This window comes from Gekko japonicus, unplaced genomic scaffold (assembly GCF_001447785.1).
Source record: "Gekko japonicus isolate JY-2015 unplaced genomic scaffold, Gekko_japonicus_V1.1 scaffold463, whole genome shotgun sequence".
Taxonomy (NCBI): domain Eukaryota; kingdom Metazoa; phylum Chordata; class Lepidosauria; order Squamata; family Gekkonidae; genus Gekko; species Gekko japonicus.
This window is the reverse complement of record NW_015160224.1, coordinates 430,079-456,221: the sequence shown is the minus strand read 5'-3', so window position 1 is coordinate 456,221 and position 26,143 is coordinate 430,079. Positions and strand designations below refer to the sequence as shown.

At 45.8% G+C, this 26,143-nt stretch overlaps 1 protein-coding gene across 1 annotated transcript in view; it reads right to left on the bottom strand.

The window, feature by feature from the left end:
* Positions 1-26,143, bottom strand: part of GPR107 (G protein-coupled receptor 107) — a 66,157-nt gene that overhangs the window by 20,698 nt on the left and 19,316 nt on the right. Inside the window, exons 2-11 of the mRNA XM_015411539.1 lie at positions 24,425-24,526; positions 22,399-22,449; positions 22,064-22,149; positions 17,461-17,588; positions 16,266-16,306; positions 14,206-14,262; positions 13,286-13,384; positions 11,470-11,603; positions 4,568-4,643; positions 2,715-2,788 (exon numbers count right to left, since the gene is read on the bottom strand). Of these exons, the coding sequence (XP_015267025.1) occupies positions 2,715-2,788; positions 4,568-4,643; positions 11,470-11,603; positions 13,286-13,384; positions 14,206-14,262; positions 16,266-16,306; positions 17,461-17,588; positions 22,064-22,149; positions 22,399-22,449; positions 24,425-24,526 (848 nt within the window). The remainder of the gene's footprint in view (positions 1-2,714; positions 2,789-4,567; positions 4,644-11,469; positions 11,604-13,285; positions 13,385-14,205; positions 14,263-16,265; positions 16,307-17,460; positions 17,589-22,063; positions 22,150-22,398; positions 22,450-24,424; positions 24,527-26,143) is intronic.

Sequence of the window (26,143 nt, the reverse complement as noted above, 5' to 3'; positions counted from 1 at the left end):
CGTTAAAGTGACTGAACACAACAAAGAGGCAAGAGTTGGAAGGGTTAGAGTCCAAGAAATCTACTCCACTGGCATCTCGTGTCATGAGAATGCCTGATGAATGTGCCTCCACTACAGGAGTGGATGTGTTGGATTCCAACCTGACGTACAAAGAAAACAGAACCTGTAGCAAAAGAGAGTTAAACTGTGCTGAATGCCGAACTCGGACACATGTCAAAGGAAACCAGGGAAGATGTTTCGAAGACTGGGAGCCACCAACAAAAGGGCCCAGCACCCTCGTTGCCTTCGGAGGCTGAAGCATATGAAACAAGGTGTCTGTGATCTGAAAAAGGAGAACCTCGGACAAGGAAGAAACACAAGAAGAAAAGACTCTGAAACTAAGATAGAGGTTTATGAAGTTTTTGTTAAAATGATATTCAAAGCTAATTTTTATTCTTAAACCTTTATTTACAATGTTATCTTAATATTAGTCGGTGATTTCGTTACAAATCCATGTAATCCAGATCGTGTCACCCGTTAACTCCACTCCCCCACTCCCTAGCAGAATTGCAGTGTATCGTATCAGAGCCCCACTCCCCTATCCTTGTAGTAGTTAGTGATGTAGTAATGGAAAAACAATAAAATCCTTTAAAAAAAAGAAAAAAGAAACAAGGTGCCTGCGGAAAACCTGCAGATCACAGCCTCACAGGGCCATTCTGACCCTCTCAACTTTTCCACCTGTCAATGTTCTGAACCGCACATGCTTGGCTTGAGGAGCACCCAAGCTGACTGAGGAAAGAAGTACCAGGGAAAAAACCTAGTAACCGCATTGCCCTTGGTGTTACTAAATACGAGCTAAATGCTCATCATTTCAACAGACAGAGCAAGTGTGTGTGGAAGAGGGGACTGCCACACTGTAGGGACTCCCGTGTGAGGGGCAGGAGGGGGGATTTTGCCCTCCCTGAAGCAGAGTCACCCAGGGCTGGTCCTTAGTTCTTCCCGTGTGTGTGGAAGAGGGGACTGCCACACTGCAGGGACTCCCGTGTGAGGGGCAGGAGGGAGGATTTTGCCCTCCCTGATGCAGAGGCACCCAGGGCTGGTCCTTAGTTCTTCCAACAGGAGTGAATGGCAGCCCTTTCATTCATGTGGAAGAGAAAAAAAGGAGTGACCACTGGCAGACTCAGAAAGCCCATGTGCTGTGGTGGTTAAAAGGGGCCGACTCGGATCTGGAAGACCCAGGTATGAATCCCCCCACTCTGCCCTGGAAGCTGGCTGGGTGACCTGGGGCCAGTCGCACCCTCTCAGCCTAACCTGCCTCACAGGGTTGTTGTGAGGATAAAACGGAGGAGAGGAGAACGATGTAAAGCTGCTTTTGGTCCCCGTTGGGGGGAAGAAGGTGTGGTACAAATGAATTAAACAAATAACTTCCTGGTGGCCTGAGCGATCGCATCTGCTTTGCACGCACGACCTGCGTTTTGGCCCTGTTTCTTGGTCAGCCCTAGAACGTGACGTTAGAAGTGGGCTCTTACATGGTGGGCATGTGATCTGGACTTCTCAAAACACAGGAGGAGGATTAAACAGGACAGCAGCAAGCTATAAGAATGCAACATAAAAGCATGAAGATTTTAAAAAAGCATGTGAAGTAAACAAAAAAAATGGCACCCCTCCCCTGAACATTTTGGAAGCATTTTCAAAACTCTGGCAAGGTAGGGATGCATCAACCCATCCTCGGGGTGATACAGCAGAAAGCCCATGCCCAGGTTTAACTGAGGGACCCCCGGCTCATCGTTCACGTTCGGAAGCACTACATCGCCCCACCTCCTGCTCACCAGCAAAACAAAAGGCTCTCGTTTGTAATTCCTAAAGAACCGGCACACCCAGGGATCCCCATCCAGAGACTTCTGGGATCTTTCCTCAGTGCCACGCAGAAGCTGACATACCTCGTCTGCCGCAAAGGCTCTCCTTGTGTGTGTTCCACGTGTGGAAATGCATCCCACATGTGCACTCTGCCCTCTTTGATGTTAAGGGACAGGCCAGGGCCCTGCTAATTACACGGCTGTAATCAGAGTTGAAGAATGATCACCGGGATGCACTTTGAATGGGCTGGACCCTGTAACAGGGCTGGCTTCCCTCCAGTTCAAGGAGCTTTTGCTCCAGAGGTTCAGGTACGAAACTTCATTCCAAGACACCCCTACGGCTGCCACCTGGTGCTGGAGGTGAGTGCCTCCGTGAGTGGAAAGGATCCAGCCCTGTCTTTGCTGGAAACAGGATGGCCACCTTTGTAACGGAGTGGGGCGGAGTGAGCCAAGATCAGACGTGCTTATTCCGGTGCCTCTGAAGGACTTAATGTCAGCCTCTCTGGGAGCCTGCCTCACTACTATGGGTAAGTCGGTCTCCTTCTGCAGTGCCTAGTCTGGTGTAGTGGAGAGTGTGGTGGCTTGGCTCACGTGGAAACCCCACACAGCTTTGCCCTCACCTGCCTTAGAGCATCAAGGGGGTCTTGCTTACTTGCTTAGGACTTTCCGTTCTCACACAGTGTGAGGCTGGGGAGGGAGCGGCTGCACCTGCCACAGATGGAGGCTTCTCGGGTGTTTAGAAAACACTGTGAAACCAATTCCGACACAGATCTTGATGCCAAGCAACACCAGCAGGCCAAGTCAATACTTGATGGGAACTGTGAAGCCCACATCACGCCTCCCTGGATCTGGCCTACAATTTGGGTCTGTACCACTTACAGGTGAGTGATGTAGTAGACCACGGCCCAGCCTTCGATGGGGAAGCCTTGCGTGGAGATGTAGTGGTAGTCGATCTGGAAGGCAAAAGCACGGGTCTGCTCAGAGTAATTTCAATTTGCCTCGGAATGTTTGACTCGAGAGAGGACTGGGCAAGGAGTTGGCCTTCCCCGGGCAATCCTGGCCAAAGGGAGGGTGATTAGCCAGGCCTGGCTAAGAAGCAGCTCGAAGAGGACACAGCGAGTCACATGAGGAGTCCTGATCTCGGAGACAGAACTATGCAGGCCAGCGGAAAGGGAGCAGGGGGCCCCATCCTCCTTGGGCCTACAGGCACCTTTGGAATTCTGACACAGCTAACGAAGTGGCTGCCAAAGGAGACAGAACCAGTCGAAAAATGGCTGTGTCAGCTGACCTCCAGTCACACAGCGAAGATCTTTGCGCTGCGTTGGCAGCTGCTGCCAAAGCAACACATTAAAAAAAACTGTATGGCCAACCAGAAACCTTCCTGTAGACAAGCGCCGCCCACTTTCTAAAAGCACTTGGGCAGGTGCCAGGAGAGATGCCAGGAGGCGCCATGGCACCCACGGACCCCCATGACGGGGACCCCTAGAGCAGAGGGACTGGTGGCCAGTACTTGGATAGAGCGGGAAGAGCATGGAAGCCCCTGCACTGAATTAGTTACGACCAGTGTTCCCTCTAAGCTGAGTTAGTGTAAGCCAGCTCAGTTTTTTAGCCTCCAGCTCACCCATTTTTTGTCTTTGCTCAGGAAGGGTGGCTCCAGAGCAAATTAATTTATGCAGTAGCCAAATCGCTCGCTCACAACTTTAATGCCAGGAGCTCACAAAGTAGAATTTTTGCTCACAAGACTCCACAGCTTAGAGGGAGCATTACGATCCCTGCCCTGGTTCTTTTTGACTGGCCACTGGCCAGGGATCAGCCGGAATGGGGAAGCACCAAACTGCACGCGGCCCCTTTGGGGTGCTCGAGTTACTGCTCTTCCATGGGGCACACGGTTCCACATTGCCCCAAGTGTGTAGTGTGTTTCCACAGGGCCAACAACACGGTTGGAGACAGTGTTCCCTCTAAGCTGAGTTAGTGTGAGCTAGCTCACAGTTTTTTAGCCTCCAGCTCACACATTTTTGTCAAAGAAGAAGAAGAAGAAGATTTATACCCTGGCCTTCACCACCCAAAGGTGTCTCAGAGCGGCTTACAATCTCCTTTCCCTTCCCCTCCCCACAACAGACACCCTGTGAGGCAGGCGGGGCTGAGAGAGCTCTTGACAGAAACAGCTCTTTTTTCAAGGACAGCTCTTATCAGAACTATGGCTTGCCCAAGGTCATCCAGCCAGGTACAAGTGGAGGAGTGGGGAATCAAACCCGGTTCTCCCAGATTAGAGTCCGCGCACTTAACCATGACACCAAACTGGCTCTCTCTATGAGGAAAGGCTGAAGGAGCTGGGTCTGTTTAGACTGGAGAGGAGACGACTGAGAGGTGATATGATAACCATCTTCAAGTACACCAAACTGGCTCTCGGCTCAGGAAGGGATGGCTCCAGATCAACCTAATTTATGCAGTAGCCAAATCGCTCGCTCACAACTTTAATGCCAGTAGCTCACAAAGTAGGATTTTTGCTCACAAGGCTCCACAGCTTAGAGGGAACATTGGAGATTTGTATAGGAACGCCTGTCTCTTTTGCCTTGCTCGGGGAACCCATGCGCTTCAGCAACACCTTATACTGTCAGCACGATATAAGGAGAAATCCTTTGACGACACCTGCTGCCTCTGTGATGTCGCCCACAACACTGCCTCCCTTAGGGATGTCAACAGCAAAAGAGACGGACTGAGAGGTCACTTACTGCGTGGAAGACCAGAGAAAGGGACTTGGTGAAAGGAAGAGCGGCCATCAGCCAGTGAATCTTGAACACGTCAGCCCTGTAAGCAGGAGGCAGCAGAATCAAAAAGTAATCAGAGGCTCAAAAGGGTAAGAACAACGCCCTCCTTCTGCAACAGGACATCTAAAGAGGGAGCCGTAAAATGTCGGAGGTTCCAGAAGCTGGGAGCAAAAGCAGCTCCCGGCATCAATGGAAATGTTCACTTATTCAGGAAGTCATCTGCAAAGCACTCGAGGACCTGTATTGCCACACAGCACACCGCCTCCCAGTATTTGGTCCCTTATCGGCCTCCAATTGTTTTACTTCTTTTGAAAGAAGCGATTCTTCCTTTTCTCCCAAGAAACCCAGGCACCTTACGATGTGATCTGCACTCCCCACCCTGGCAAATGTGCCATTCTTTCATCCACCCCCCCCCCCCCCAGCAAAATCAGACACTAACTAAAACATGTTTCTTTCTGCATTTGCAAGCGAGCAGGAACATGGAACCTGCCAGCTCCTGAACATTCATGCGAGTCTTCATAGTTGAAGGTCGAGACGGGCATTCTTGCTTGCCTGCAAACAGTGCCCAGCATTACTAGTTTAGTGCTGAAAGCTTGTTCGGTTAATGAGAACTACATGTAACTTGAACTGAAATGCAAAGTCAAAATATCCAGCAGCAACTAAAACTATCTCATGCCAGACCGTGGAAAAACTTTATAAGATCATTCATTGTGATTAATGACCCCCAACACATCTATCACAAGAAAGCCCCCTAGCAGCTTCCAAATCATGTTTTGGAGCAGCAAAGACAAGGAGAGACTTGAAGAACACTTCTGGCTTTACCTGCAGCCAGAACAAAGACCAGTACATTTATTGTGGCAAAAGCTTTCAGGAAAGTTGGGTACCCAAAGTTTGGGTGAGAAAAAATGATAATAAATTAAAAGAAAATATATAAGTGCACTAAAACTCTACTTTAAAAACACAGGCACATTCTGAAGTCCTGAATCTATGTAACATGATGCAATTAAAAATCTATAGGTTAACAGCCTTGAACCAATAAAACAGGACCAACAATTCAGGAGAACCACATTAAAACAGGACCCAATGTGGTTTGGCCTCCTCAGTGGTCAAATTATTGGACACATGTGCACTGTGACATATAAACATGTGTTAATGCCAAGGCATGTTGATTAGAAGGCATTCCAAATATCCTGTGTGGCAAAAGAATCGGGTTGTACAAATATTTTTTCTTAGACTTCTAAGCCCACACATCCAGGGAAAGCAGATCTAATAACTCCTTCTGACCATGGCTATCAAAAGCCTCAGAGGGCACATATATATACCAACCTTTAACTGACAGTGTTTGCAAGCCTTCAGGCCTCCTCAGTGGTCAAATTATTGGACACATGTGCACTGTGACATATAAACATGTGTTAATGCCAAGGCATGTTGATTAGAAGGCATTCCAAATATCCTGTGTGGCAAAAGAATCGGGTTGTACAAATATTTTTTCTTAGACTTCTAAGCCCACACATCCAGGGAAAGCAGATCTAATAACTCCTTCTGACCATGGCTATCAAAAGCCTCAGAGGGCACATATATATACCAACCTTTAACTGACAGTGTTTGCAAGCCTTCAAGACCCAGAGCCCACTTTATCTGGTGCGTGAACTGTGGCATCGCTGCCAGTTACTAACAATAGAGGGGTGTGTGTGTGTGGAAGGGGGGTTCTGTGAAGTGAGGCCTGGAGGCTCATGAAGTGTGGTGGATGGGAGACTGTCTTGCCGCTGATGGGGAAAACAGCCACTCAGCTCAGCCTACAGGAGTGCTGCTCCAGCATCCAATCACCTTTCAGGAGGGGGGTGGAATGCTGTGGGGAAGCACACAGGCAGTCAGTTCAGGGCTGCCTCGAGGAGAGGGCAGCCATCGTTTCTGGTCTGCCTCTGGAAAACAGTAGACAGTTGGAAGGGTAGCTCTGTATGGCACGGTGGTTTAGCTCTACTTGTGGTAGAGGACAGAGAGGACCCAGGAGTGTGAGGCCTGTCTCTGGTGATGAACAGACCTTGCGCCATTTAGTCTGACTCTTGGAAAAGGGCAGGCTACTGTAGCTGCACTCCTGTGTGTGTGAAAGGATCCGGCTCAGTGGCTCATCAGAGAATGCCTGTTTGTACCACAGAGGGTTTACAATAAAATTCCAAGCAGTAGTCTAAACACAATGGTGTTTTCTGTAGACATAATACAATATTAAGTTTAATGTGTGAAAATATATGAGAATGTCAAAGGATGCAGAAAGTAAAACTTACCCTTGGATGCAGAGCTTTACAATTTTATTGCAAACCCTCTATGGGGTTGGGTAAGCTTTCTTATTTCTTTTGGCATCGCTCCTGTGTAATTAACGTGATAAGCTAAACGCCCGGTGTTGTTAGACCGCCCTTGAGGCGTCCTCCCGCCGGGAGTCCGATATGCAGAACTTTATCAATGCTTGTGTGGCAATTAATGTAATAAGCCAAATATTATGTGCGGTTAAGATATTTTGGGCTAACAGAATGTCATTCAGGCTGTCTCCCGACGGGAGTCTGACATGCAGGGCCTGTGCAGAGACTGTGCAGTAGCAAACGTAACTGATATAGTAACTGACTTCGTATAGATGTTGACTTGATATGGGGGGGGGGGGGCTTCAGACATTTCATTCTGTAATAAGTATGTTTTGTAACATTTGTTTTGATCTGAAGACTCGGTAGAAAAGAGGAGTATAATGAAATCCAGAAACCTCTTTATCCACCATCAGCTTGTTTGAATAAACATCTATGTGACTTGTTTGAATAGATTTACAGTTTCCATTCCATATTCTCATCATTGAGTCGGATCTTCTTTTGGTGGATCCCGTTGGACCTTTTGCATGATAATATTTTATCATGTATTTGCTCCCATACTTAACCCACGGACGTTTTCTTTTTTCCTTTTTACGTTTGTACCTGCAAGTATGCTGGAGGACTCAAACCGCACTCTGAAGCAACAACTAGCATAAATTAATGTGCCTCAGCCAGGCCTCTCCTCTGGCAATCTACAGACCTGGGCTGCTGATCTGTTCTTTGAAACAACCCGTCAATAAATCTTCTTTGTTGTTTATATCCTAATCCTGCCTCAGTAATCTCTGTATTCTACTTGCGCACCACAAAACTTACCTCACGGCAGTGAACCCATTCCTAGACACTTGCTACCTTAAGGACACCTGGTAACTGAGGGGAAGGTTTACAGTTCAAAACAAACCTGGTTCCCCAAAATCACAGAAAGCTGTGTGAGTTCCCCTCAGTAGGTAGAGAAGACCTGTCACACAAGGTGTGTAACACTACAGAGCACAAAGAAAAGTAAGATCCTGTCAAGAATAACCTCAGAGTAGGAAAAAAGGCTGCCAACCTCCAGGTGGTAGAAATCCAAAAACAACATCCGTGACAAAAATAATGAAGAGTCAATAAAGATATGTTGCAAAATCATTTACTGTAGTAATTCTGTAGAACATTCCCATCTATTATCGCTCACACACAACGAATGCTGCGCAATATAAACAATTCATTACAGGACTTCCGGCGGCGCGGTGCGGCGACGGGCGGTGCGCGTGAGCACTCTAGATGCCCGATTCCCTCCTGTTTCTTTTGGGGCTTTCTCGGTCTTCGGGAAAGTCCCGCCAGATCTCCCGGAGAGAGATCTGGAGCAGGGGGCTCTGTGGTGGCCCCTCCCGTAACTGGCAATGCGGGGGGGGGGGTTCCACCTTTTGCCCTGAAGGAGAAGTGGGTGAGCGGAGGGGAACATGGCCACCATGTTCCCCATAGCTGCAGCCTTCCGTTCTGTTTTTACTTATATGTAACTCTTTTTTTTTATTACAAGCAACGAAGTAAGGAAAACTTCAGAACTGTAAGTGCGCACATCTTCAAGAAAAATGTGTAGATGCCCCGAAAACGATTGGCGCTAAAGGGAAAAACAAAGCGGCCTGAAAGGGAGGGAAGAAGCTAAGTGTTACATATCTACTTCTTTTTTCTATTTTATTCGGGGCAATAAATGTTGTTCCCTTGGGAAAGGATTTAAAAGAGGACTGTAAGCTGACTGTTATTAAGTTTGTAAGCTGAAGGACTTCGTGGGGAAATGGCATCTGTAGGAGGGAAACAAGATGGAGGAGATGTTGGATGAAAATATGTTGGTGACAGAAATGTCCATGGAACAGTTTCTAGAGGTCCTAAAAGAAGGAATACAAAAGGCCATAAAAGAAGGAATACAAAAGGGGATAGAACAAGCATTTGCAAATTTACATGAAACCCCCATTGTAACAGAGAGAACCGAAAACTTGGAATCACATACACAAAATCCGGAAGAGACCATTGAGGTTCAGCAAGGAAAGGAGGACTTAGAGTTGTTATGCTTTCAAACCCCAAGACAAGGGGAAAAAATAAGAATAGTAAAAAGGAGACAATGGAAGAGAAAGAGGATAAGAGGAAAGGGAAAGGTGTATAGAGTTTGGCCTGAAAAGAAGAAAAAATGGAGAAGGGAAAGACAAGGACGATGTAAATGGAGGATTAAAAGGGACAAAAGGGAACGGAGACATGACTGTTCAAAAAATATTGAAGAAAGACTGAAAATGAACTACCATCTGTGGAAAGAGAAACAGCACGTAGATATGTTATTGCAGGGGAAAAAGTTACAGAGTTACAGAAGGGAAATTAAATTATATTTATTTTTTTATTTATTTAATTTTCGACTTATATACCGCTCTGACCCCGGAGGGTCTCTGAGCGGTTTACATAGCTGTTTATCCCTAACTATGGCCACATTATTTGTATGGGGGATGATAACCTACCAGCATCCCGGCCGTGGGCTCAGTTGTTATTCAGTTCCTGGCTCGGCTTGTTGTTTTGATTCTATCTGCTTTTGTTTGTAGGTGTAATAACGACTTATAATGGATTGAACAGACTAGAATAATGGGAAGTTTACTTACTAGAATATAACGTTAAGTGATAGGATATGAATTTAGGGGTGGTGGAATGAAATGAATTGAACATGCTAAAAGTGTATACTAAAATTATTTTGGTTTGTTTTGTATTGTCCTTAATGTGTTTTTGGTCTTTGCTAGTTTTATTTGTGTTTTTGAAAGATGTATATTGGAGAAAATTAAGTATTGTGCTCTTAGAGTATAGGAAATTATGAAGGGGTATAAATTTGTCTTTGCTAGTTTTATTTGCGTTTTTGAAAAATGTACATTGGAGAGAATTAAATATTGTGCTCTTAGAATATAGGAAATTATGAATGGGTATAAATTTAAGGGTGCTGGAATGATTTGCTTTTGTTTGTAGGTATAATCATGGAATGAGCAGATTAGAACAATTGGATGTTGACTAATTAGAATATAAGGTTAAATGTGAGAGGATAAAAAGTTATGGGTGGTGGAATGAAATGATTTGAGCATGGTAACAGTGTCTACTAAAATTATTTTGGTTTCTTATTGATCTTATTGTGTTTTTGGTCTGAAAAATGTACATTGGAGAAATAAGTATTGTACGCTTAGAATATGGGGAAAATGAGTGCAATGGGTATAAATTTAAGGGTGCTAAAATGATTTGAAATGAGTTGATATAAGTAAGGCAAAGTGCTTATTTAGTGGCAAATTATCATTGGAACGGTAGGAAGGGGAAATAGTGAAGATGCAATTGGAATGTATATGGATCCCATTATAGGTTTAGGGTAAATTTAATTATAAGCACTATAGTAGGTTTATATGGTAGATAATTTTGACTTAAAATGTAAGGAGGTAAACAGTAAACAATGAAAATGATGAAACAACCTTAAAAATAATAATGAGAAAATTGTTTGGATGCTGGAACTAATGGAAATTTATTTAGTATTTTATCCCAAGGGAATAAATTTGAAAATGATTGATTTAAGGTTTATAGAGAGGAGAAAGAAGGAGTCTTAAGGGTTATTATTATTGGATGTGTGTAACTGAACATTTTCATCTTTGGTGATTGTGTAGAAGGAAAATTTGTGTAGTTGGCTAGACATGTTGCTTTGTTGAAACTATCTGAAGTATAAGGAATTAATTATATCTGTATTAATAATTGTTGGTGAATATGCATTATTGTGAAAACCCAATAAAAAGTATTATAAAAAAAACAATTCATTACACAATATTTGGTTTATTCTTATCAATTACTACTTATCAACTCTTGAAGGAAACATTCCATGTTGACTCTTTAATAACAGAACCCGAGGTCTTCATGCTCAGATAAAGCAAATATTGTGAAATGAATTGTTCACATTGCACAGCATTCGTTAGCGTGTGAGCGATAGAAGAAGAGAATTGTCTACAGAATTGCTACAGTAAATGATTTTGCAACGTATCTTTATTGACTCTTCATTATTTTTGTCACAGATGTTGTTTTTGGATTTCCACTCCCTCCCATGATCTCTCATTTTTAACCTCCAGGTGGTGGCTGGAGATCTCCTGGGATTACAACTGATCTCCAGGTGACAAGAATCAGTTCACCTGGAGTAAATGGCTGCTTTTGAAGGTGGGCTCTATGGCATCATACCTCATTGTATGATTTGAAATGAGTTGATATAAGTAAGGCAAAGTGCTCCCCCTCCTCAAACTTCACCCTCCTCAGGCTCCACCCACAAAATCTCCAGGTATTTCCCAGCCCGGAGCTGGTGATCCTTGCAGGAACAGACTTCTCTCATGTGCTGACTACTCAGTAAAATTTGGCTGCATCTCAACCATGTACAAATGCCTGAAGGAAGGAATAACCGGTTCCTGTCCTGACCCAGCCGCCCCGAAGCCCTACTGATTGCAAGCCTGATATGTGTCAAACTTGCCCACGGATTCCAACGGCAGCATTCACCTGCGTTTCCGGAGGAGGTGGACCCACACGACTCCAGAGAGGAAGAAGAAGAGGGCCATTGAAACGTAGAGCTTGGGGAGTGGGATTTCTCCCGCTGAGAGGTAGCTGCCAGGGTTCTTCTCCTGAATCTCTATCTGAAAGCGAAGGAACAGGAAACAGGAGTTTCTGTAGTGCCTAAAAGACTAACCAAAATGTATTTCAGTACAAGCTTTTGTGGACTAGATCCCACTGGGTCAGACACAAGAATGGATGAAGCATAAAACCAAGAGGAACTGTGACCAATAAGATGTGATGCTATGTGTTCGGGTTATTCCTGTCCTAGAAACTAACAACCAGCACTCCTCTCTCGTACCATCTTAGAGGAGGAATTCTCTCCTCTTTGCCACAGCGATGGAGAATCTCAGCAAAACATTTGCTTCCGAAACTGTCACTTGCTAAGCTAAAGCGAACACAGGGCGTGGGCAAGTGAGAACTAGGTGGCGAAAAGCGGTGTTTAACCTTGTCCACGTCTGAGAGCTCGCATCCCATCCTACTCAGCAAATTTTGGAGTCTAGTTTGGGGGGGGGGGAAGACCACTAGTGGAAGTGGGGTGAGGGATATACCTGCAGTGAAGACTTGCCAGGTAGGAGTCCCCTCCCCTGCATTTGGCTGGCCTGAGGGAGGGTGTGTGTGAAACAGATGCTTCTAAGTTGTGTTCCAGGTCATGCTGCAGCCAAGTGAAATGGCCCATGTTCCTACACTCATTCTTACACAGCCCACCTGCCAGGCACCACCAGTAACTTCCTTTTAAAATAAGTCCAGCTACAAAGACAGACTTCAAAACACCAGCACCTGGATTTACATGTTGCCATCAGAAGACGACAAGGACACCTCACCTTAATAGGGAAAACATGGGTTGGAAAAACCCAGGTTTCCCTTAGAAATGTACAGCTTTGCCCACGCTCATCCCCTTGACGGAGACTGAATAAACTCTCCTGGTGGCTAGCAGAAGCAGGAAGACATAAGCTGTTCTGAGTTCTTTGCAAACTGGGGTTTTCTTTGGTGCACAGAAATGCCACCTTCACTTGCAAGACAAAAGTTAGAGTGAAAACTCTGGCTTCTGAAAAGATGCTGCAGTATCTCATGAGGGCCAGAAATGTGATTTTTTTTTAAATTAAAAAAACCCAGATCCTTAGGAAGCTCAATTCAAACACCAATACTACATAAGAACATCAGAAGAGCCCTGCTGGATCAGACCAATAGTCCAGCCTCCAGTCTCACAAAGTGGCCAACCAGTTCCTCTGGAGGCCCTACAACAGGGCAGAAAGACTGAGGCCTTTCCCTGAGGTTGCCTCCTGGCAAGTAGCCATTGAGAGACTGATCCTCCATGAATCGATCTCATCCCCTTTTAAAGCTGTCTATTCCTGCAGCCATTACTACATCCTCTGGCAGCGAATCCCACATTTTATTCACTCTCTGTCTAAGGTAGTATTTCCTTTTGTGCGTCCTACGTTCTGCAAAGTTTCTGCACAACTTTTGAGGCATCTTGGCAAGATACCCCCGTCCTCCAGTGGGCTGGGTGAACAAGGGATGGAGGCTGAGTCCACCCAACCACCACCCTCCGCAGCAGAGCTACGGCTCCTGGCAGCTGCTCGACCACTCAGGAGGGTGGGCCTGAAGCAGCACAGTTGGCACGGGGCCGTTCTAAGCACCAGGGCCCTGGCATCTGCTCAAGGATGCCGAATCTTTAAATCACTGGACTCTTGACGACCCTCGCTTGGTTCCCAGCCAGACCTCGTAGGAAGCACTTGGTTAGAAAGGAAGACTATCAACTCACGTCCAGGCTGAAAAGCTCGCTCAGCGCATTCTTGTTGACGCACTTGTGGAAATAGAGGCTGTAAAGACCTTCCTGGCTCTCCGAGATGCTGAAGAGAAACTGAGAAATGTGCAGAGGAAAAGTCAAAGGCTTTGCACAGCAGCCCTCCCTCCAGATGTGCTCCCCTCCCAACTGCCTGGTGCAAGATGCTGGAACACCACTGGCTGCCAGCGGGTTTCCAGGCTCCATTCGAAGTGCTGGTGCTGATTTTTAGAACCCCCAAATGGCCAAGGTTTTCAAAGACTCATCTGCTCTAATCAGAGCCTACCCAACAGTTCAGCTCTGCTGCTCTGCGGGCCCTCAATCGGGGAGCGACAACCAGATGCAGGACCTTTTTGGTGATGGTGCCACGACCTTGTATTGTCCTCACTCCAGCAGGATGCCTGCTGCCACGTTCATTATGCTTCAGGCACAGTGTGAAAACTTGGTTTTATTTTGCATGTGGCTACTGTCTCTCCTCCCCAACACCAACTTTGTCCGAATCAGACATTCATTGTTCCTGGCCCTTGCTTTGGTCTGCTTTTAATTCAACTGGCGTATTTTCAAGACTTTTCCCCTCTGGTGTTGCAGAAGGTAACGTTCACATGCTGCTGCTTAATGTGGCTTAACTGGTGCCTTCCCCGATTTTATTGTCACACATTTTTCATAAGATGCCCTGTGCTGTTGTTTTTTTTTAACTGGAGAGGTGAGGCGTGCATATTTTAAGCTAACAAAAGAAAACCTGTGGGGTTCAGAAAGATCACTGAGAATTGGGAAGCACTGTGGAAATAGAACTAAAAGCTTCAGGGAATGGGAGATTACGGCCTGGAGGGGCAGAAGGGATGTGCTGGGACCCCCCGCGGACACCTCTGACACAAACCACGGCCAAGGGAAGAACCCACCTGGAAAGAAAGGCCACCTGTTATGTTCTGGAAGGGATGCGATTCCTCAGCGGCCACCTGAGGCAAGACAGCAGAGCAAGGTCAGCTTCTTCTAACTCACTGCAAACAGGTCAAACACTGCGGAGGAAAGCTGACTGCACAACATAAAAAGGCTGCATTTCCAGATGGTGGTCCCGGGACTCCCTGCAAAGAGCCGCCACACACCCACCAGGGTCCTTTCTGTGCGCCCGCTCCCTCTGAGATGGCAGAGAAGATGCCTCCGGAGCAGCAGGGTGCGCACACACCCTCTGTCCTAATGCTGCCAGGAAGTGGACCAGTCGGCTCGCCAGCTAGCTTGGCAAAGCTGCCAGGTGCCTGGGCAGGAGAGGAGGCACCGGCATGGACAGAGCAGGGAGATGGCAGTAGCAGGGGAAAGGCCCTGGGGTATGGCCACAGCAGGCATTTTGTTAAACAATATGGACCTGGGGAGGGTACAACTTGGCTTGGGATGGCACCAGTTGCTCCCTTTGTTGGCAGGTTTCGCTTTCAAAAGGAGCCCTATTCCAAAGCAACCGGTGTGTGTGTGTGTGGGGGGTGACACTGGGCTCTGCTTGCTGCAAGGTGGACCACGTTTCTCCTCTGCTGCATGAACAACAGCCAAGGTGATGACAGGACCCTTCCCTTTTACATGTTTCAATTGCTAAGGGGAGAAACTCTTTCAGGCGCCAGGTCAAAAGGGTTCTGTTCACCCAGGCTTTTAATGACGGGGCTGATCTTTAATGACGGGGCTGTAAGCTGTCAGTGGTCTGCTTTATGGCTCATATTTTTAGGCTGGGCTTTTTAATGTTTATTTTTTAATTCACCTTTCTTTTTCTGTTTTTGCAAGGCACCTCAGGCAGATTGCTGGAGAGGTGGCATAAACGTTTTTCTGAATACATAATGAATAAACTCTGCCAATGCCCCTGCTGTTCACACCAGGGGTAGGGGGGGTCCTCTGCCATTATAGCAGTTTACTGCAGAGAAGGCTGCTGAAGATCGTGTTAGGGCAGTGCTTGAAACCGTGTCAACTGGGAAGAGCTGGGCTGAGCCCTCTGGTGACCTGCCTCGGATTGTGGAGATAAGGACGCTGGCTCAGGGCATTCAACATGTTCAGTGCTCCCAGGACACTGGCATCAGTAAAACCCCCAGCTTCTAAAAAGCACCAGTGCTTGAACAGGGATGTCTGCTCTCCCCTCTTTGTCTTCAGCTGTCGCAGAAAGCTGGCTGGCTTTTTGCCATGCATTAGAAAATGCCTCGGAAAGGGCTGTAAGTAACAACAACATGCGTGGCTTTTTGCAGCTTGTGGGGAAAGGAGAATGGAATAATAAGTAATAATGTATAAACGAAGCAAAAATTTGGGCCCCAACTGCAAGACCAACAATGGATTAGGTGTCTGTCGGAACACAGCCACATTCAGATGTCACCCAGAGCTGCAACTGAACTTCAACTTGCTGCATCAAAAACAAATTGTGGCTCGTCTGGTGTGCCAGCAGGAGTCCCTTGCCCCGCCCCCTCTTCCAGGCAAAGCATGAGAAGAAGCTTCACTGGGGAAAACAGTGTTGCCCATAATGCCCAAATACGCGCCGGGGTGTGTGTGTGTGTGTGTGTCTGGTCAAATCAGAGGCCTGCACACCCATCCACCCACCATGCTGGAACTGAAAGTCAGGGCTGAACCATGACTTGGGGAAGGCAAATTCTAACTTGCCTGGGCAGTTGCTATTTGGACCTAAAAACAAACAGGGAGTTTTGTTTTCACTTGGGGGAAACTGCTTCTCAGGTTCTGCATGAGGAGGAGGAAGCAGGAAATGTGCACAGGGATGAAAGACAAACTACATCTATGCCAGCTGCCTGGCACGGGATCTGAACGGGCCAGTTGTTTGGCATGGCCAAGCCTGGCCTTGTGAGTTTGTATGCACCTTGCAGAAGTTCCCTTTTTGCGCTCTTAAAAGGCTGCATTCCCGTTTTCCTTTTGAGCTTTTGCTGCAGTACAAGACTGAACAGCAGCAGTAGTAATAACAATAACAGAGCTCGCCATCTCTCACCTGGGTTGCTGTCACCATTTTGGGGGTTGCCTGCTTCGTCTCTAGAGATACACGCACAAAAGCAAAGTCAGATGTTCAGACAGGACAGCCTCTCTTCACTGTCATTTCTTAAAACATTCATAATCCCACCCTCCTTCATCATGGTGCGGGATTGCTAGAATGTCCCACACTGAGGTCTTGGATCTTCTTAGTCTCAGGATGGTGGCTCTGCATGGCATACCTTCGGGGTACACCGTGAGCCAAATCTCATGAATTTCACAACTCCTGCCCGGAATCCCATCTCCGTAGCTGATCCAGACATCAAATCATGCAAAGGAAACTTATTACAGAGAGCTTATTGCTCCATTACGACTGGGGCCTGCTACTCAAGGACTGAGAACAAACAAAGGGAGGATGGGGATCTCTGGCTTGTGTGAGATGGGATTCTTTATGATCTCAACCCCTGTGTCAAAGGGGTGTGGTGCAAGGTAACAGGGGAAAGACAGAAGCAGTAGGCAATGTTTAGATTTTCACATTCTTTTAATTCTTGTAGAATCGAAGATTAACGTTTTAAATCATTTTAATAGATGACTAGACCTTAATCTTAACCACCCCAAAACACACACACCAGTTACTAGCCAATGCAGTAAGTCTCTAGATTATCTGAACAGACCAAAGCATCATTACAGCTACAGAAGGGCATCAATACGCAAAGCCTCCTCTCGCCCAGATTCTCCTGAATCAGCTGTGTGAGAGAAGGGGAAAAATCCCCCTGTTATTAAAGCACTGGCTGAAAAATATTGAGGCCAGCTAGGTTGCTAAGGGACACGGCCACCCACCTGTGGAAGGATAAAGCAGTCCTTCAACTGAACATGGCTAGCATGCACAAAGCATTTTACATTACTGGTAAATTCTCTATGCTACGACTTTACTCACAGTGCCCTCTCTCCCAGGTTCTTTGTTCCACAGGTATACTGCCTCTGTACATGGATGATCCATTTAGCTATCATGGCAAATGGCAATCCATCGACTAAGAACCTGGTTTCCTTTTGAAAGCTGGTATAGTCGGTGACTGTGGCCCTCTTCTTGTGGCAATCGACTGCATAATTAAAATAGCCTAGAACGGTCCAGCGGTAAAATGGCAGACTTCCACGGCAGATATGAAATGGCCGGGCGTTCAACAGCACCGTAATTTTAAATCAGGAGACAGGCTTACCAGTGTCCTGAAGCGGCTGCTCCTCTGCAGGCGAGCCCTTGACCGGAGTAGCCCCCAAATGCGCAGTCCAATTTGCAAAGACAATTTTGGGCAGCTGGGGAGTTTCAACTTTGGGCTTGATTTTCACACTGCATAGACAAAGGGTAGGAAAGTTATTAGGAGAACAAGCGGCATTCCCCTAAAGAAGGAAGTCTGGCATTGGCTCCCTGGATCTGCAGCACCAGTGGGGTAGAGAGAAAGGAGAGAGAGAAAGAAGAGCTGCCACTGTCAGGCTAGAGTGGAAGGCATGGGGAGAGGGAAGAAGAAGAAGAAGAGAAGAGATTGGATTTATACCCCGCCCTTCACTTGGAGTCTCAGAGCGGCTTACAAACTCCTCTCCCTTCCCCTCCCCACAACGGACACCCTGTGAGGTGGGTGGGGCTGAGAGAACTCTGACACAAACTGCTCTTTCAGGAACAGCTATGCCAGAGTTTGTGACTGACCCAAGGTCACATCAGCAGGTGCAACTGGAGGAGTGGGGAATCAAACCCGGTTCTCCCAGATTGGAGTCCGCACACTTGACCACTACACCAACTATGCTAGAAATGTGGGTAGGGAAGGTAAGGAAAAGAACAGGACAGCAGAGCAACCTTCTAGAGGCAGTCAGGAGACAAAAATGGTTTCTGCTCATGCACTGAAGCGCTAAGACACACACACACACACTCTCTCTCTCTCTCTCTCTCTCTCTCTCGCGCTCTCTCTCTCTCTCGCGCTCTCTCTCTCTCTCGCGCTCTCTCTCTCTCTCGCGCTCTCTCTCTCTCTCGCTCTCTCTCTGTGTGTGTGTGTGTGTGTGTGTTTGGAATGTGGGTCCAGCTGCCAAGAGAAGAGTGCCCCCTTTCCCACGATTGTGCCATTTTCTCACGTCCCCACAGAAGACAGCTTTACCAATTAGACACAGGATAGAAAACGTATTTGGAGGTGGAGAAGAAAAAAAAATGGGGCAATGCTACACATGTCTATATTACTCAGAGTGCTTCACATCAGCTATCTCAAGAAATTTAACCACTTTCCCAGCAGGGTAAGCCACTACTATTATCCCCAAACTAGAGAAGAGAAATATCAACAGAAGTTCATGGCCATTTCCCGCTGCGATTTGCTGCCTTCCAGCCCCGGTTGGAATAAAAACAGTGATCTACCTCTCAGACCAAGGAAGCCGATAGCCAAATGGGCAACATGATAATAAAACTAATAAAATTAATTTCAATGGGGATAAATATAAAGTTCTGCATTTAGGTAACAAAAATCAAATGCATAATTATAGGTTGGAGGAAACTTGTCTTGGCAGTAGTATGTGCGAAAAGTATCTAGGGGTCTTAGTAGACCATACACTGAATATGATTCAGCAGTGTGATGCAGTTGCTAAAAAGGCAAATGACAATTTGGGCTGTATCAGCAGAAGTACAGTGTTCAGATCACACAAAGTGATGGCAGAAGAGGATGAGACTGGATTTATACTCCGCCCTTCACTACCCAATGGTGTCTCAGAAGGGCTTACAAACTCCTTTCCTTCCCCTCCCCACAACAGACACCCTGTGAGGTAGGTGGGGCTGAGAGAGCTCTGACAGAAACTGCTCTTTTTCAAGAACAGCTCTGACCAGAACTATGGCTTGCCCAAGCCCATCCAGCCAAGTGCAAGGGGAGGAGTGGGGAATCAAACCCAGTTCTCCCAGATTAGAGTCCGCGCACTTAACCACTACACCAAACTGGCTCTACACCACTTTGCTCTGCTCTGGTTAGACCTCATCTAGAGTATTGTGTTCAATTTTGGGCACCACAATTTAAGAAGGATACAGACAAGCTGGAGCATGTCCAGAGGAGGACAATGAAGATGGTGAGGGGTCTGGAGACCAAGTCCTATGAGGAAAGGTAGAAGGAGCTGGGTCTGTTTAGCCTGGAGACGAGATGACTGAGAGGGGATATGATAACCACCTTCAAGTACTTGAAGGGCTGTCCTGTAAAGGATGGTGCGGAGTTGTTTTCTATTGCCTCAGAAGGTCAGACCAGAACCAACGGGTTGAAATTAAATCAGAAGAGTTTTCGGCTAAACATTAAGAAGAACTTCCTGACAGTTAGAGCAGTTCCTCAGTGGAACAGGCTTCCTCGTGAGGTGGTGGGCTCTCCTTCTTGGGAGGTTTTCAAGCAGAGGCTAGATTGCCATCTGACAGCAATGCTGATTCTGTGCAGATCATGAGAAGGGACTGTAGGAAGGGCTGCCTCAGTGCTTAGTTCTTGTGGCCCTTTCTTACATGCCCAGGGAAATGCTGATTGCCACTTTGAGGAAGCAATTTTTCTCCAGGCGAGCGATCCTGGAGGTTTTTTGTCATCTTCTGGGCGTGGAACAGGGGTCACTGTGGGTGTGGAGGGGGAGGTATCTGTGAATTTCCTGCATAGTGCAGGGGGTTGGATCAGATGACCCTGGAGGCCCCTTCCAGCTCTATGAGTCTATGACAAGAGGACTGTGGCTCAGTGGTAGAGCCTCTGCTTTGCATGCAGAAGGCTGCTGGTTCAATCGCTGGCATCTCCACATAAAAGGGTTCCGGTGGTAGGTGATGTGAAAGACCTTTGCCTGAGACCCTGGAGAGCCACTGCCAGTCTGAGTAGACAAAACTGACCTTGACAGATCCAGGGAAATATAAGACAGCTTCATATGTTCACGAGAGTTAAGAAATATTGACCACTCCTCTAAGGTTTAAGTGGATAATATTAAATCAGTAAGCATTATCTGCTTCTCTAAAGTTAATTACTTTTCAACGCCCTGTATAAAAAATCAAGTCTCTGGAGAAACTGACCGTCAGTGAGGACTTTATCAATGCTGGTTCCAAGCAGAGGGAAAGAAATCTACACATCGAAAAACTTATGCAATAGAAAAGAGCAGGAATCTAGTACGCCTTAAAGACTAACAAAATTTGTAGTAGGGTACGAGCTCCTCCCCTGCCACAAATTTTGTTAGTCTTTAAGATGCTACTGGACTCTTGCTCTTTTTTACTGCTACCGACAGACTAACACGGCTGCCCATCTTTGATCTATCTCCATGGAAGGCACATTTAGCCATACAGAATGAAAATCCATCATTTTTTTCACCAGCAGCAAATTACTTAACATTATACCAAAGGGACTGAGAATAAAAGGTGTCTGAAGAGGTGAGCCGTGACTCACAAAAGCTCCTCCCCAGCCACCAATTTTGTTAGTCTTTAAGGCGCCACTGGACTCTTGCTCTTTTCTCCTGCTACAGGCAGACTAACACGGCTGCCCATCTTGATAATCCGGATGGATTTCACAGCAGGCTGCCCAGCAAGTACATGATGCACTCTGGGCCCAACGCGGCTCCCTTCAAGCCATAAGATCAGCAGCCCGCAGCATCAGGCCAGCTTCCAACAGGACGCAGGGGAGCCTCACCTTTGAATCAGATGTGCTGTAAGTGACTGCTGAGGGTCCAGTGAGAGATCCCAAAAGTATAGCTAAAGGCTTTCCTTGGCGGAAAAGGTGGGGTTGGACAAGGATGGCCAGATGTGCAGCTTTTTTTTGCCGTCGAGTCACAGCTGACTTAAGGCGACCCCGTACACTTTTCAAGGCAAGAGACATTCCAAGGTGATTTGCCATGGCCTGCCTTGTATAGCAACCCTGGGCTTCCTTGGAGGTCTCCCATCCAATTACTGACCTTGCTTAGCTTCCCAGATCTGATGAGATTGGGCTAGCCTGGGCCATCCAGGTAAGGCAATATGCAGCCAGCAAACATTTAAGCCATGCACTGACTAAACGGCACTCAGCCTTAAAATTTCTATTTGGTTCATGCACAGAACCTCTCCTTTGGTAGCAAGAAGCCTGCAGTTGGCCCTATCTACGATACCAACATCTTCTCACTTGACGTTCACTCTGAGGTACCCCTATTAGTAACGATACCAATCCCCATAAAACAACTGTTGGCGAGCTCTACTTAGTGTTTTTCTTGAACTCTTGTTCTATGTATGAATGTTTTTGTTGTCTGACGCACCAATATTATCTTCTTGTTATATTATTTCTGTATGTTGCTTTAAAATAATAAAAATGAATTTGGGAAGGGGGGAAAAAAAGGACGTACTGCCGACTGCTGAAGGAATGAAGAATGCAAAATGACAACGTCTTTCCTTCTGGCGTATGGAACTGGCTAACTGCTGGTAGTCTCAGAGGCCATTCTATACTCCAGTCACTGATGCAAACACGTATTCTGGCAACAATACCTGGCCTCCCTTTGTGAACTCTGTAAAAAGGCTGACACCACTTAGAATGAAGGGCCTTCCAGTTTCCAAGCACAGGAGAGCATGGCCTTACGTAAGCGTTTCTAAAAACCTTTTTAAAGAGACAGGTGTTACTGGGGAAAGAGGTCCCGCACAACTTGAAAAAAAGATTTTTCATTTCCAAAAAAAGACTAGGCAAGACTTAGTTAACATTTCGCAAAGCTCCCAGGGCCAATTAAAACTGCTCCTTTGGTAGGCATGATACAGTCCAGAGGCCGGTTGGCCATCTCTGGGATGTTAGATTGGAGAAGGGGGAGGCAAGCTGGAAGACATTTAACTGATGCTCTTACCTATAGTCTGTGAAGTTCACAAGTAGGATTTTGATAGACACATCGTGTGATGTTCTGTTCAAAATGCAATAATCCAATTTTTCATCCTAAAAGAAGTAAAAGCAGAATGTGATTAGCTATGGCTTCCTCTACCCACCCACATAGAGGTAAAAAGTTAATAAAAGCTTTACTTTTCAGAGAAACAAACATACATCTGGCAAAGTTCAGGCCAAATTTGGCCTGCCTGAAAGCCTCCTTCTCTAATCGTAGAAGGAACACAGTACAAAATGATCTATTTCTAGTGATACTCATATGCCTTGTCCAAACTAGAACAGCCTTCCCTTTCTTGGTCTTACCAGGTAAGTGGAGAATCCATCATTCCGTGTCCGATCTAAAGTGAATCCCACCTAAACAGATTGTTCAAAGAATTAATCATTTAAAATTAAGGCAGTCAATGAATTAAAGAGTTTTTTTTACATAGCATTAATCATTACACCACTCAACATTTAAGATCAACTGCATACTGCCAAAACCACCAACATTAGTAGTTTATTTAGAGAATGCTTAAGAACATGCAACAGAATGTATGGTTTAACAAACCAAAGCTACAGTTTGTTTTCAGAAAACCCATCTTTAATGTCATTCACCTCCAGAATCTTCAACAGATGCCCTCAAAAAACAGGATGGTATTTTTCAGGTTACCTATCAGAATTTGCCTTTGCCAATTAACCAGCTGATAATTAAGTCTGCAATCCTACCCATGGTTATTTGGAAGTTAGAAGCTCACTGATTCACAGAGCAAGACTTCATGAAGAAGAAAAAGGGGAAAAGTTGGATTTACACCCTGCCCTTCACTCGGAGTCTCAGAGTGGCTTACAATCTTCTTCCCTTCCTTTCCCCACAACAGACACTCTGTGAGGTGGGTGCCGCTGAGAGAGCTCTGAGAGAACTGTCCTTGAGAGAACAGCTCTGAGAGAATTGTGACTGACCCAAGGTCACCCAGTTGGCTGCTTGTGGAGGAGTGGGGAACCAAACCCGGTTCTCCAGATTAGAGTCTGCTGCTCTTAATCACTACACCAAATTGACTCAAGTTTGTTTCAGAAGAACTGAGCTCCTAGCTGCTTTAAACTCTTGATTAAGTCATAGAGAAGTGCAGGCTCCAGAATAGCAGAGCAGGGCAGGACAAGAATGAAAATGCAAGCCACTCAGAATTTGTTCTTCCTTTAACCTGCAGAGAGACACAGGCTGTGTTTACACAGGAACTTTAACGCTTGCTTACTTCTCAAATGTCACGGTCTCTGTGGCAGCTCAGTGTGGACTCAAATTTAGGGCTAGAGCACCAGACATGGAACACAACACACCTTGTGACACATCCTAGTGCTCACCATTCAAGGTGAATGCCACATTGCAAGTCCACCACATGGCAACCCATCCACACTCCCAGCAGCCACTAGGTTGTGATGGGGGCAGGGGGAGAAAGAAAGAGACTACATGGAGATACCAGGTTTTCTGTAGCACCCTGACCACATCCAGAACTCACGCTCTGGTCCTTAATTACTATAGGAAAGATGCAACAGTTGCTCAGAGCAAGCTGGGGACACCAATGTCCCAAATATACAAATTCCACTAGTAGAAAATAGCATCAAAGATTGCCAAAACAATATATCAAGCAATTATAAAGTTGGTGGTGTCACAACAACAATACTTAGGCATACTGTAACTATAATAAGGCATAAGGTACAATATTTCCTCCTTTGAAGATAAGACATAAAGTCCATGTACTCAGTGTAACTTGATAACTTGATAGGCAGAGTCCACATAGTCATGACATATTCCAGACAGCCTTTGCAAAGATGCCCATTCTAGATATTTGGAAGATGCGTTTCCTTCGACTTCTTCAGTTTGCCGGCTGTGTAAGTGGAACTGTGAAGAGATTTACACAAATGCCTAGCCACAAAAACACGTATGAAAAACAGAATTGTTTAAAAAAACATGCCTGAAAAATACACTCGCCTTGATTTCAGCAATTTTCACAGACCACAAGGTTCATAGTGTAAGGAGCGAATCATAGGTTCTCAACTTTATAATTGTTTAATATATTGTTTTGCCAACTTTATAATTGTTTACTATATTGTTTTGGCAATCTTTGATGCTGTTTTCTACTAGTGGAATTTGTATATTTGGGACTTCTGTGACACTAGTCTTTTCCCCTTGTTTGGGGACACCAATGTGGCAGGGCAGACGTGGGTGCTCAATCTGTGGCCCTTGAGACTATTTGCAGCTGCTGCCTCAGGAACAAGGCCACCATCTGTGGCCGAGCATAGTTCAGTCCCAATATTCGTAGCGGCTTGTGGGGCTTGGTACAAGCAAGAGGACACCTACCAGGTGGTTCCTGTCAACGGAGAGGTTGCGGACGTTGACCATCATGGAGCCATCCTTGAAGAAGCCAAACGTGTTGAGATGAACTTTCTGCCGCACGTCATTCTGGAAGAGAGGAAGTGGCCTCCTTGACAAACTCTGACTTTGCCCAGTGGTGGCTGTTCCACCTGGACGCATCAGAGGGAGAGGAGCAACAGTAAGGTGCCTCTCCATCAGCCAACCTGCAAGAACCAAGCACCATTCGGCTCCAAGCCCTTCCATCTCCTACAGCGGCCATTCCCAAAGGTCATTATGGAGCAGTCAAGTAATCTGTCTACGAGTTACCATCTGAACTTGTTTGTTTTCCTGTTCTTCCTACTTCCCCCCCCCCAATACTTGTTCATGCGTGTAAAAAAACAGAATTTTGGGGAGAAATGAAATATATGTGATACGTACTTTCCTATCAAACCTAAACTTCTTTTGTTGATTTAAAAACATAAAATGCATTTATAACTTAGTGTATCACATTTTACTATTTAGCCTATTTCTGGAGTTTAAAGGTACAGATAACTTTGATTTCTACAAGAAAAACTGTAAGTACTGGAGAAAGAGTTATGAACTGCTGCATCCTGTGCTACCACAGCACACATTATTTGTAATTGCTGCCATTTGAGAGGTAGCAAAAGTAAAAGCAGAAAGTACAAGGTGCCTCTCCATCAGCCAACCTGCAAGAACCAAGCACCATTCGGCTCCAAGCCCTTCCATCTCCTACAGCGGCCATTCCCAAAGGTCATTATGGAGCAGTCAAGTAATCTGTCTACGAGTTACCATCTGAACTTGTTTGTTTTCCTGTTCTTCCTACCCCCCCCATACTTGTTCATGCGTGTAAAAAACCAGAATTTTTGGGAGAAATGAAATATATGTGATATGTACTTTCCTATCAAACCTAAACTTCTTTTGTTGATTTAAAAACATAAAATGCATTTATAACTTAGTGTATCACATTTTACTATTTAGCCTATTTCTGGAATTTAAAGGTACAGATAACTTTGATTTCTACAAGAAAAACTGTAAGTATACCCAGTACTGGAGAAAGAGTTATGAACTGCTGCATTCTGTGCTACCACAGCACACGTTATTTGTAATTGCTGCCATCTGAGAGGTAGCAAAAGTAAAAGCAGAAAGTAGAAAACAATTTCTGGCTGCGGTCACACACACTAAATAATCCACTTTCAATCCACTTTTATATTGGATTTTGTCAGTTCACACAGTAAAATTCAGTTGGAAACTGCATTGAAAGTGGATTACTGAGTGTGTGTGATTGCAGCCTCTGTGTAGCAAACAGAAGGAAGGGTATTTGGGCAGAAATTCTCCCATACTGATGCAACAGGTGGGACTACCGGCATATCTGGATATTAAGCTGAACTTCATGACACAGTGGAAACACTGGACTCTTTCATAATGCATTACCATGAAATACAATAGGACCCTAGCATATTAATTGGTGCCAAATTATTTCCAAATATTCTTCAAAATGTTTTATATACCTATAGGTTTTTTTGGGGGGGGGGTTGCCATCGAGTCACAGCCAAGGTTCCCTCTAAGCTGCGGAGTCCTGTGAGCAAAAATCCAACTTTGTGAGCGACCGGCATTAAAGTGGTGAGCTGGCGATTTGGCTGCTGCATAAATTAGTTTGCTCTGGAGCCATCCTTCCTGAGCTAAGGCAAAAAGGTGTGAGCCGGA